General features: G+C 50.9%; 2 protein-coding genes across 2 annotated transcripts; one reads left to right on the top strand and one right to left on the bottom strand.

Moving 5' to 3' along the window:
* Window positions 1-683: 683 nt before the first annotated feature.
* Window positions 684-8,019, bottom strand: CSUI_001922 (zinc finger protein). Its single transcript, XM_068062125.1, has 4 exons — window positions 5,872-8,019; window positions 5,590-5,704; window positions 5,284-5,353; window positions 684-5,094 (listed from the first exon to the last, which is right to left on the bottom strand). Exons 1-4 carry the CDS (start codon window positions 6,635-6,637, stop codon window positions 2,629-2,631), a joined length of 3,417 nt encoding a protein of 1,138 aa, XP_067925902.1. The 5' UTR covers window positions 6,638-8,019; the 3' UTR covers window positions 684-2,628.
* A 239-nt stretch (window positions 8,020-8,258) lies between these two features.
* Window positions 8,259-10,774, top strand: CSUI_001921 (uncharacterized protein). Its single transcript, XM_068062124.1, has 3 exons — window positions 8,259-9,460; window positions 9,669-9,701; window positions 9,961-10,774. The coding sequence occupies exons 1-3, from the start codon at window positions 9,315-9,317 to the stop codon at window positions 10,145-10,147; spliced, it is 366 nt and encodes a 121-aa protein (XP_067925901.1). The 5' UTR covers window positions 8,259-9,314; the 3' UTR covers window positions 10,148-10,774.
* The last annotated feature ends 692 nt before the right edge of the window (window positions 10,775-11,466 follow it).

Genomic DNA, 11,466 nt, shown 5'->3' with positions numbered 1-11,466 from the left:
CCGGATCGCCATCTCTCACTGAAGACAAAAGTGTACTGTTGCAGGAAGTAGCGCTGCGACGACTGGTGTTGATTCTATTTGCCATACACACTCATTTCCTTCAAACATATCTATGCTTTCATCGGGCCTCTCTCGGTGTCAGAGGGTAATCTAAACACTCAATGCAGTCTACTTACGTAAGACAATGACGAGGCCGCGTCCCTATCCGATTTGGTTGCGTCTAGGTTGAACTCGGGAGCTCAGCTCTACGTCTCGGGCAGATACCGTGATTCCTTCTTTTTAGATCCAATGCCACCCTCCCCCTTGTTATCCCTGCCGGCCTACAGTGCTTTTGACAAAAAGCCTTTGTTAGTAAAGAATGAATGACTTTGACGTCAAAGCTGAGATATGGGGGTGAGTAAACAAAGAATGACTACGAGTCAGCATCATCTACACCAGCGTGTCTGTGTACGACGCTAAGAAAAAGCAAGTGTTCCACTTATCCTATCCATTCTACTATACAGTGTCGGATGAAGATTCGCACGGTCTCTTATCACTGTTGATCAAAGTGAAGGTTCTCTCACGGGTTTCGTGAGGCTATCATGTAATCTATTCATCTTCCGCTTCAGAGTTTGAATCATCAGATGCCCATGGTTCGCCTCCTTCCATCACTTTTTTTTTCCTTGGAGTTCATAGGATGCGAGATCGGTAATCATCTTTCTCTTATGATCGAGATATGTTAACTGACATCATGAACACATCATTTGCTGTCCACTCTGCACCAAATGTCACTTGCTGGTAGACAACAGCAAAAGACATTCAGCGGGGACAGGCCAAAAAGACAATGGAAGTTTCAGTTTTTTTCCTCTCTTCCAACAGCTACGCATGCCATACAGCCATACACATTTCAACGAACGAAGAATATGAACACACACAGAGGCGCGGAGGGAGACGTATGATCACATTAACAAACGTCTTTATCTCTGCACCTTCGACGTTCGTATTATAATTGCATCACCCATCTATATGGTCTATGAATTCATCGTACATTATCCGGAGGGGATCACAAAAAGAGAAAGAACCAATATCTATCACCTCTCCAGACATATTTTTAAATGGACTCCGTTTCGGACCGCAGATCTCCTTAAAAGAACGGCGCTAAGACGTCGTTCATTCCCCCTTTCCATCCATTCGTCTCCAAAACTATGCACCCAAATAACGCCCAACACTTCACCTCCCATTCAATCACTCGACAAAAAAAAAGGAAGATAAGTGACAGGAATCATCCGTTCTACACCATGATAATGTTCATGATCATCATTCAATCGACACCACCGAACTTCTCATTTTTCTCTAGACCATAGAGACAATTCATGCACCCATCCATCCAAAAGCCGAATGTCGGAAGGCAAAGACATGAGGACTCTCTTCTTTCTTCTTTTTCCCGGACACCGCGGCTCTCGCCCAACTTTCTGTGGTGGCCATTCTTGATGTGATTGATCAACATCCGTCAATCCATTTATGCAAAAGAAATGCATAAAGAACCACCACCTCTCCACCTCCTCTTCCTGCTAGGGGGGCTGCTGTTGTCGTTGTTCGGGAGGCAACTCAGGATAGAGCAACAGAAACCTAATCATAACTTCCTAAATTTTAAACTGAAAAGACGGATTCATTTCTTTTTTATGCGGAATCTTGAGATGGGAAACACACTCCACCCTTCTCTGTATACCTCCGCAAAAAACAACCGTCTCCTCCATCTATATATGCCTGTCATTTCACTTCGTGAAAGTCAAAACCCTTGACCAAAAAAAAATACCAGAAAAATAACATCCTCCTTATCTCAATACACGGCTGCTGTCTCCAAGGAGACGTCGGTAGTAGTAATAATGGTAGGGGGTGGTAGAGGAGTCATATCAAGGGGGGGGAAACGGCCACGAGCAATGACTGAGGAAGATGATGTGTCAGGTTTGTGAAACACCAACCAGATAGATCATTTGATAGATGAAGTCGCTGGGCAAAAATCCGTACGTCTGTGCGCATAATATACGTTTTGTGAATGTTGAGGTCGATAATGGTAGATATATCTATCTATCTCGGAATATGACGATAACGACAACACTTTCTACTACGACTAGACACACACAAGACAAACGCCCTAGCTAGCTCTCCGAAACTCGCCATACACCGCATAGAAAAATACATCAAAACAAACGATCTGCGGACGGCGTAAGAGACTAACGGCCAAAAACACAAAGGGCACACAAATCCATGATATAAAGAACTTGTACGGTAGGTGTAGGTATGTATAATGGACGATCTCTCCCTGTATGAGCATATCCATATGTATATACAAGTCGCAGGATGTCTCTTGTTATTTGAGTCGTCTTCGGTTGCGTACTTTACACCCCGGCTATTGCTGCCCTTGTACTTCCACCCACATGACGAACGTCACTCGTCAGACCCATTCCATCGACGCTTCCGTACGGCGGCCCTCCATCTCGCTACTCCTTCTCCTTCTTCCTTTCTCTTTCTCTCTTTTACCCCCTGACATTCTTGCCGTCTCTCCGTCCTTGCAACGAGGAAGTCCGGCCCAGACACACACACGAGGCACGCGGCCCCGGCTCCTCTCCTCTCTCTCTCTCTCAACCCCTACATTCCAAATAGAGTATCATGACATCTTCTTGTGGGGGCATTACTTTCACTATCAAGCTGTTTAGCCTTGGTGATCAACACCTCACACGGATGATGTTCTTCCTCATCCTCTTCCAAACCTGCACCGTGCCATATAGATGCAATCAGGGCCGCTGTTGGCGACATACTCGTCGAATCATGGTCTCCCTCGATAGATACATCTCCACCTCCTTCACCCAGACTGCTTGTCTCTCCCCTACTATTTCTTCTCGAACTTCCCCCCCCCAGTAGACTCTCTCCGAAACGTAAGCTCTCTGATCCCACACTCATTCCGTGACCATGACTACTATTAGCTTCGCCTGTCACTTCCCCATCATCAGGACGAGGAGTACACGGTTGAAATGCCGAAACAACAAGACTCGGGCATAATGTCTTTGTAATCACTTTACTCTTCATCATCATTCCATTCGTCGACGATGGCCCCCCTACTTCTCTCATCCTTGGTGTCAATGTGGTGGGGGGGCCTCCCCCCACAGACCACGTCATACCATTCAATGATGGATCATGAGACGTCATGTTAACATTCGTATGGGTGGTGGTAGTTGTACTTCCTCCTCCTATCTCCTCGCTACTAGCGATCGTCTCATTGGCCTGGATTCGTCCGGGGAACGATGTGGTAGAGTCTTCGAATCCAGAAACATCTGTACAAGATGTTGAGACACCTAGATCGGATAACCATGCAAAGGATCCTAGTGAAAAGGCTTTCGCTTCAGAAGAAGTCGTAGGATGAGTACTACTTGATTGAGTCAGAGCTGCTGTCATCTGTCCTTGGAGTGTCTTAGGTTCTTCTTGCTGGAGGAGTCCTCCTGTGCCTCTTGACTGGGGTTCACCTAGATCACCATTAAAGAACTCCCGATCTGCCGAAGATAGGTTATTGTCATTACTATGATAATCTTTCTCGCTGATAAACCCTCCATGGCATGATGATGATAGCTGTAGCTGTTGTTGTCTTTGGCTCCCCTCCGAGGTTAAGAATTGGAAGACATCTACATTATCTCGGGCTGTCATTCGAGAACTCTTTGTGAGGAAACCCTCCGAAGAAGTCTGCATATCAAGGACTGCTTCTTCATCTCCTCCACTACCTACCCCCTTGGTTGCAGGATTCCTTGTCGATTGTTGTGCATCTTTCAGATGTTGTTCATCTGTCCCAACAAGCTGGCGAGACAACTCTGGCCATGGATCTTCCTCAACAAGACTCTTTTCATGTCTACTTTTACTCCCATTTATCTCCATGTCCATCTTCTTGCCCTTAGGTAAAGTAGGTGGAGGCTGCTTCAGGACATCTAACCAGGACCGTGCCGGAGTTGAATCTCGAGAACCGCTTACTGGTCGAGTAACACCACCAAAGGAAGATGAGGAAATCGCAGCAGTCCCATTTGAAAGTTCTCCACTACTGGACAGTGAGCCCTGATTCCCATCAAGGACCGATGGGATCTTCTCGACAATACCAAGAGGCATGCCAGCCGTAGCCAAACACGGATCCTGTCTTGTCTCGGGTCTCGAGAAAAAGTCTAATTCTAGTAGCCCTGCTAATGCCGAAAGAGGGGATGATCCTGTACTCCCTCCCCCACGCTCGTTCTGATCGTCATGATCTCCAGGACGAGGTGAAAAGAAGGGCAAAAATGCAGACGATCCATTCAAAGAGTCTGATGGGTGATTAGGGGCCCTCTTTGCTTCCATTTGTGATGATGAATGTTGAGCTCCTGGCGCAGTCGCAGCTGCAGGACTTTGTGTTGTGACGCCTCCTGTCTCAATGAATTGAAGTACATAGCCTTGTCCTGGTAGATACACGCTCACAAAGGGCATATTATACCTCTCAGATAACGATTCGGCGGCCTGTACAAACCGAATATCCGATGTGATCGTAGCTGTCTTAGCTTGCCGGTTCCCTGATTGGACCGACTGGCCTCTGCCTTGTGCAGCAAGCTGTTCGGCTGCCTGTGCTGCGGCACTTGCTGCTGCGGCACTTGCGCTTGCCAAGTTCGGTCTTTCTGTCCTTAGAGGATTCGTACATAAGGATGAGGATATCGTAGCCTCTCTCTCTTGCCCAAACTGCTGGGTATTGCTTGAAGACATCCCATTAAGTGGTTGGCTGTTGAAACCTCCTGGGAGTAGACGGAGTTGATAATCTGTACCCCGTAAATCTTGAGGCTGACGCGGAGGTGGCATGGACATGTTTGGTGCCCCCCTTTGAGACGAACGCATAAAGGAAGGCACTGAGCATGGATCCGAGGCTGGTGGTGGTGGGACATTCGTCGTCCATGAAGACATGCAGTCGTTATAATCCGATGAATAAAGAAAGTTGCTGCTACGATGAGGCGACCCATGATAATGTCCAGGTGGTGGTGAAGGACAGCTGTTGTTGTTCTGCCACATGTTGTTGTTCGGACCTCCCCCGCCTCCTCCGACACGTGATTGATGGTTCTGAAAAAGCAAAGAAGACATAGGGATACCCCAGGTGCTCCAGATATACGTATTTACCCTACAGAGGTACATGTATCCGGTGTATGTACAACAGCCATGAAGCACGTTCAGAAATGCAAACTGATGGAGGAAATGATTCTTCATGGATAGATAGTTTCCTCTTGCCTAACTTCGTTTTTCAAGACTTACCATAATCCTTCGTCGATCTCCATCATTATTGTTTCCATACATGGGAGTGGTACTGATCGAATCTGGACGGCTGTAAGTCAAGTCACAACAAACGCATCACACAGACAAGACCGTCCCAGTAATAGTAGGGAGAAGCACGCCATAAGATAGGGCACCCATTAACAGTTTGTGTGAAATCTATCTATCATCTATACACGTAGGTGGAGAATTCTTCTGAACATTCTTTCAAGTCCCACATGGGCTGCTGCGACAGATCTAGCCCGGCAAGGCAAAGATGACACACACACGTACACGCACTACACTTACTTGCATGGCGGAGGGTAGTTGAAGTATTTGCAAGAAGGTGCCGCTCCAAAAGAGCCCCGTCTTTGAGGGGCGTAAGTAACGCGGCCGTTGCCGATATTGTGATGATTAGGCTGGCCTGCAGGTAGGTACGCCAAACACCAGAGCAACGAAGACAAATCATGCATCTAATGAAGAATCACCCGTCGTCTTCTGTCTACCAAACTTAGATCCCCCCCCCCCCCAANNAAAAAAAAAGATGGAAGGTGATGGTCAATGTAAGGTGATGGGTTTTTCTGTGCCTACCTGAGAAGTCAAGTTTTTCTTCTCTTCGGATAAGCATGGTTCCACCCCCAGCAGCAGATGCTCCTCCTCCTTTGCCAGGCCTGTTCATACGGTTCCCTCCAGGGGAATTATTATTCTTCAGGGGGGTCGACATGTACTTGATCTCTCTACTGGTCTCCGTCACGCCTCCAGAGCCGTTATTTTCATTCGCAGCTGCAGCTGCCGCTGCAGTTGCCAGCTCTAGCAAGCGTCGTTGTTCTTGTACCACCTCAGCATCTCCATGTAAAAATCGGCAACGACGACGAGCACACCTCCCAAAGAGAAAGTGTTTGCAGTACACACTATTCCATTTGAGTGTCCCATCACTGGTGATCTCTGCAGGTGAGGTGAGGTTCTCCAAGCTGCTAGTGACAGAATTGCTTCCTCCGGTTGATGATGTGAGTCCAGTCGTTTCACCTTCACTGTCTTCTGCGGGGGATTGCTTCGAGGCTACTACAAGTGCGGTGGCAGAAGATGGCGTGAATGCGGCTGCTTTGTGCGCATTCGTAGGTAAAGGGGAAGTGATCATCATCGCCATGCCTGGAGATGACAGTGTCGCCACAGTCTCGCTAGTCAGAGAAGCCGTTTCAGATGATGTCTTGCCCGAAGAAGCAAATTCATCATCGGATGGGCTCGCACTAGCTACTGTGCTCCGGCTGTCCCCAAGGGCCCCTCCTCCAATAGACCTCTCAGTTGCCAGGGGAGTAGAAGCCTCTCCGAGGCACGAATCAATCTTGGTGGTGTCCATCTCGATGTGATATCTAGTCGACTGAAGAATCGGCCACGGCTTCAATCTGCACGGTCTTCAGCCAAACTTCTTCCCAGTTGCTCTCCCATCTATGGCTTATGGAAGATGACAGAGCCGACCACTGAAGTGGCTTTCACGGAACTGCCGTACACGGCTCGGACGTCCTATAATAGAGATGGCTTGTCTCACTGTCGAGTTCATCGACTGGCAAGGGTGGTTTTTCCGATCGTCAACGGTTGAGACGGAAAGGCCTCTGTTTGCTTCGAACCGGTTTTCTATGGACTTTTGTCCTGGAGGGAGAAAACTGCTTCTTCTCTGAGGATGTGAGCGCTGGACGTGGAGTGGGTCAAAGGTGGTGACGTGGCTCGACTTAGGAAAAACAGTTACGAACACAGGCTTCACGACCTGATACACCAGTTGCGCTGGCGGAAAAAACCTTTCTAGGTCCAGTTACGACTGATACGGAGTTTGCAGGGAAGTCTTCCACGTGGCAGGCCGACTCGGCTTCGCTTTGAGAGACTGCTCGTACAATCAAAGGAAAACTCGACACCCGACACCTCGTCGTTTGGGAGGATGAGTGTCTGTCCCGACAAATGAAGACATAGTTGAGCTATCCGCAAGGCAGGCGCAGTCACTTCTGCCAGAAGGGAAGTGAAGGCAAGCGCACGGAAGCGCCTGTATTCGCTGGAGAGACCTTGAGGAAACCAGCTCCTTCAAAGAAGTACGCGGCACTACCTCCTGGACAGCTGGACTGAATCAAGCTTCTGCTTTGTGAAGACACAGTCCGAGATGACAGCGACCAAAGTCTTGGCAGGCAGCGGTGTCTGATATTCAGTTGACCTGGACTTTGTAGAGCTAGCATGAGAAAGGGGAGAAGGACGGTGATAGAGATTCGCACATAAAAAGTCGGTAGCGCTTCCGCCGGAACGGGAAGGACAGTGTCAACCCGTGACACAGTCACCAGTCGTCTGGACGGGGCTTGGCGCCTAGCAGAATGCGCTAAGACACGGTGATCATCACCTGTTGGGTCGGTGCCTGATCCGAAGAAGGTCGCTCTGCTGGTCGATTTTCCGACCATTGAGCTTCACGGATAGGTTCTCGGACAGTTCTGATGGCTCACGCCGAAGAAACCGACCTGAAGACATAGGAACTGGACGGTGGTATCTTGACTGCGCTCGTGGCCACTGCTCACAAGACAGCCAGCGAGCTCGGGTGAGGTTGCAGACAACTACTCTCACATGAAGAACACAATCTCTCAACCGGGAATATTTTCACGGGAGAAGCGAGTTCGCGGCTTCACAAACTGGCAATGTAAGAGTGCCATAAGTAAAGGACAATGTCAAGACACGAAGAGCAATATCTTCCTACTTGGTATGCTCGTTAGGTTTTCAAGCGCCTCCTGCATCACTCCGCGCAGCGCAGGCTGCCTGCCTGTTACTCAGATCGGTCTTAGCTCAACGGTCGAGCAGCCACGGCGGCGCGGCGGCGCGACGGTGGTCACCGGCGAGTCAAGACACTCTCGCGTGGGGGTGTTACGCGAGTGGGTTCTGTTGGGGTCTGTCATGACCATGCGGCCGTCGGCGTACGCGTCCAGCTATGATCGTCGTGAACGCGCTTCTCCGGAGGAGGTCATAAACTTAAAATAGAGCATCTTCACTCTCCCAGCAGTCCTAGAAACACGAATTCCAGTTTAGACTTGACCCTTGCCACTGGGATCAGCGGATAGCACGCTAAGGTCACTGCGAGCAACACCATTCCGCTAGCTTACGCGAGTAGCACACTCTCACCCGTGACAGACGCCGCCTGTAGCCGGCGTCGGGGTTGTCGAGGACCCAGGCCTGAACAGTGACCGCGGCCTACCAGGGTAGCCTGAGTGGCTGATGTAAAGTGGGGAAGTCACCAATAATAAACTCAGTATTGCAAGACCCGGAAGTCCACAGAGACCGGATGATTCTTCCACGATCTTCCAGCGTTAGCGTTTCTGTTTGGTTTCCTCCCAAGCCCTTTGCAGTTCGTCGTATGTGGCCGCGTTTTGCGGTGCGTACGGAAGGACTTACGATGTTCAGGTGACAGGATTGCTTCATTGCGGAACTTCTTCGGTTTGGGCAGCCTAAGAATCATACCTCTCGTTTCTCTCGTTAAATTGCTGTAACGGCCGCGGGTGCTGGCGGCACGGGTGTGGAGGGCCTGCAACGCCTGCCACCCCGGCAACATATTTTGATGTGGTCGCTTAAGTGAGCAGAGCGTTGTTGTGTATTCTACTTCCATCTTGCGTCACCAAGGGCAGTTTATATAAAGACGTGGCGGCTGCCGGTAAAGACTGTCGTGGCCCCCGGCACTGACGGGAACTCGGCTTTCCCCTGCTTCAGTACCGTGGTCTTTTTGGCCGCCAACCATCCGGTACCTCTCCCACGGACCGCCACTTCTGCGCTTACAACGGGCTGCTTCTGCTTCCCCCTGTTGGCGTTCAAACTTGCGCCGCCTCGTTGTAAAAAGGACCACCGGGGGGGCAGTAGAGCGGTTCTGTTATACCGCGGGACTGCTTTCTGGCTGGCCCATTGCGTTGACTCTTTCGCCGTCGTACCGTATCCTGACATGTGCTTGGTCCGCTGTACGGGGGCTTAGCTTTGGAGAAGGGTTCCGCCGACATCGAACGTCTTGAACAAGACACCTCGCCATGGAAAAGGCGGGAATTGGCAGCGCCCCGTCACCTGGGATAGCGTTGCCTCCGTGGGTCGCCCGCGTCTGGGAAGGAGCATTTTCGATGACCGGTTACGTCGTCAACGAAGTTCGAAGGGGCGATCCCATCTGTGTCACTCTCATGTAAGCATGTCCGCAGACCAGACAGTAGGATCTGGCGATGACCGCTGTCGGGAGCCTACCACAAACCGTCCCGGAAACACAGCCGTCCGCCGTGCATATCTGTGCAGCGTGCTCCGGGTTTCGGTACCTTTGGCTCTGGTTCTTTGCTGTTTGTCTGCATAGGCTCTTCCTTGCTTTTTTCGCCGTCGTCTGCCTTTCGTATTTCCAGTACCGCAATACCCCCCGTAGTATTGCGAAGAAGGTGAGCTAAGGCTCGTGAATCCCTTGACTTGCACCCGAATACAACCCGGTTCGCGTCTAACCGAGTCAGTGATCTAGAGGGCAGGTAGAACCTGCTGACGGTCAGACCGAGTAGGGAAGAACGGAGGTGGTACGGTGTTTGCGTTGGTGACTTCACACTATGTGCGAAGACTTTTGGACTGGTGGCCGGTTGGGCTATAACAAGCAAAAGTCACTCTGCTGAACGTCGGGCAGGGTGCCTTCCTGCCTTTTCCTCTCAGGCAGGAAAATCCCGGTCGCGAGCGAAGAAGAAGGGAGCAGTTGTGGAACCGTCCGATGCAGTGCAGTCCACGGCTGCCGACGGTACCGGCGTCCCCAAGAAGCAAAGGAAACCCGGTCAGGCGGGAACAAGCTCTTCAGTACAGACGGCCAGCCCAACAGCACACGCGAACGTACCCCTCGCCGTAGAAAATGAACCTACCGACAACGACGATGGCGGCGGGGAGTGGAAGGTTGTGACAAGCAGAAGAGGAAAAAAGAAGGAAAACTGAGAGAACTGGATGACCGGCGCATGAAGCGAGGCTTCCCCGCGTCTGACATACGAGAACAGAATTATCGGTGGTTCACCCGTTTCCGTTGCCTGCCAGAGACACCCGCGAGGCGCGTCCTACAGGTGGTATGCTGAGTGAAGGTTTCTTCCGAACTGAGGCGGAAGTCTGTCTTTATCGTGGCAAGCGCGCCGTTGCATTCGCGCGTGTTGGTGTACAGTCGTGCGAGAACGGACTTAGGCCCCGGGCGCCGCCTAGTGCACTTCGTAGCTGAGCCGCTGGGCGGTACCGTGTTTCCCGTCTGTGAGATGGCCCGGCCGCGGCACGGCTCGCAGTGTTCCATACACCACCTGGTGCGGAGTAACAGGGAGATGGGACTAAGGAAACACCTGAGACTCGTCTCTGGGCAGCTTCATAGGCACTCTAAAGTCTAGCCCACTGTGGTTTTATCTTTCAGTGACCTGTCTCGTGCGTCGGGGGAACGAGATGGCTCTATATCCGTAGGTAAAGTTGCTACGCACGTGAGTTTGGGTATTCAGTGTGTGAGCTTCAGTAGCAACCCCGCGTATCACCCAGTTGGTGTCGTCTTTGTGACACTCCCACTAAGGCAGGACAGTTCCTGGCTTTTTTCCCGGCGCTTACAACGCCTCGCTTTCGAGCTTTCTGTCGTCAGTGACTTGACCGTACTACGGTTTCGGTAACACCGAGACTACTGCCCTTTCGGCGGGAGTCTGAAAAGGCCCTTCGGAACGCTTCGAGATCCTGAGGCGAAGTCCGCCTGTCCGCTCCTGTTGTCCGGATAAATTCCCCCGAACCTCTGTTCGGACGAAAGAAGCGAACAACGCAGAGACGAAGTGCACGGAATGCCCCAGCTGCACTAAATCGTGATTTGGACCCTGTCAATTTGTCGACACTTGTGCGGGGGGAAGGTTGCTCAGATTCTCTCTTCTGATACCACTCTCACACCTAAAACCAGAGCGGCTGAAAGTTGCCGAAAACAGAGCGCCAGGAGCGTTCTGGATCCCAACTTCAAATAATATTTCTCGCAGTCCCGCGCTTCATGGCAGTGCGGAGGACAGGAGCGGAACCCGGTCATGCTGAGACCACCTGGAAGGTGCTGCTGGCCACTGTTACGCGTGAAGGAAGGATGTTACATTCGGGTGGACGCGCTTCATCTGTAGCAGTACGATCCTCGTGGGCTCTGGTTGTTAAAATGAGGCCTGGACAGCGTTGAGAATA

The sequence above is a fragment of the Cystoisospora suis genome (genome assembly GCF_002600585.1).
Source record: "Cystoisospora suis strain Wien I chromosome Unknown contig_793, whole genome shotgun sequence".
NCBI classification, from domain to species: Eukaryota; Apicomplexa; class Conoidasida; order Eucoccidiorida; family Sarcocystidae; genus Cystoisospora; species Cystoisospora suis.
The sequence above is the reverse complement of the archived record's forward strand: the minus strand, read 5'-3'. Positions and strand labels throughout refer to the sequence as shown.

Coding starts and splice junctions, on each gene's coding strand:
- CSUI_001921 (XM_068062124.1), top strand. CDS start 9,315: ATGGAAAAGGCGGGAATTGGCAGCGCCCCGTCACCTGGGATAGCGTTG. Junction 9,461..9,668: donor CCCATCTGTGTCACTCTCAT/GTAAGCATGTCC, acceptor TCGTATTTCCAG/TACCGCAATACCCCCCGTAG. Junction 9,702..9,960: donor CCCGTAGTATTGCGAAGAAG/GTGAGCTAAGGC, acceptor TTTTCCTCTCAG/GCAGGAAAATCCCGGTCGCG.
- CSUI_001922 (XM_068062125.1), bottom strand. CDS start 6,637: ATGGACACCACCAAGATTGATTCGTGCCTCGGAGAGGCTTCTACTCCC. Junction 5,354..5,589: donor AACTACCCTCCGCCATGCAA/GTAAGTGTAGTG, acceptor CTTGACTTACAG/CCGTCCAGATTCGATCAGTA. Junction 5,095..5,283: donor GAGATCGACGAAGGATTATG/GTAAGTCTTGAA, acceptor TTGCTTTTTCAG/AACCATCAATCACGTGTCGG.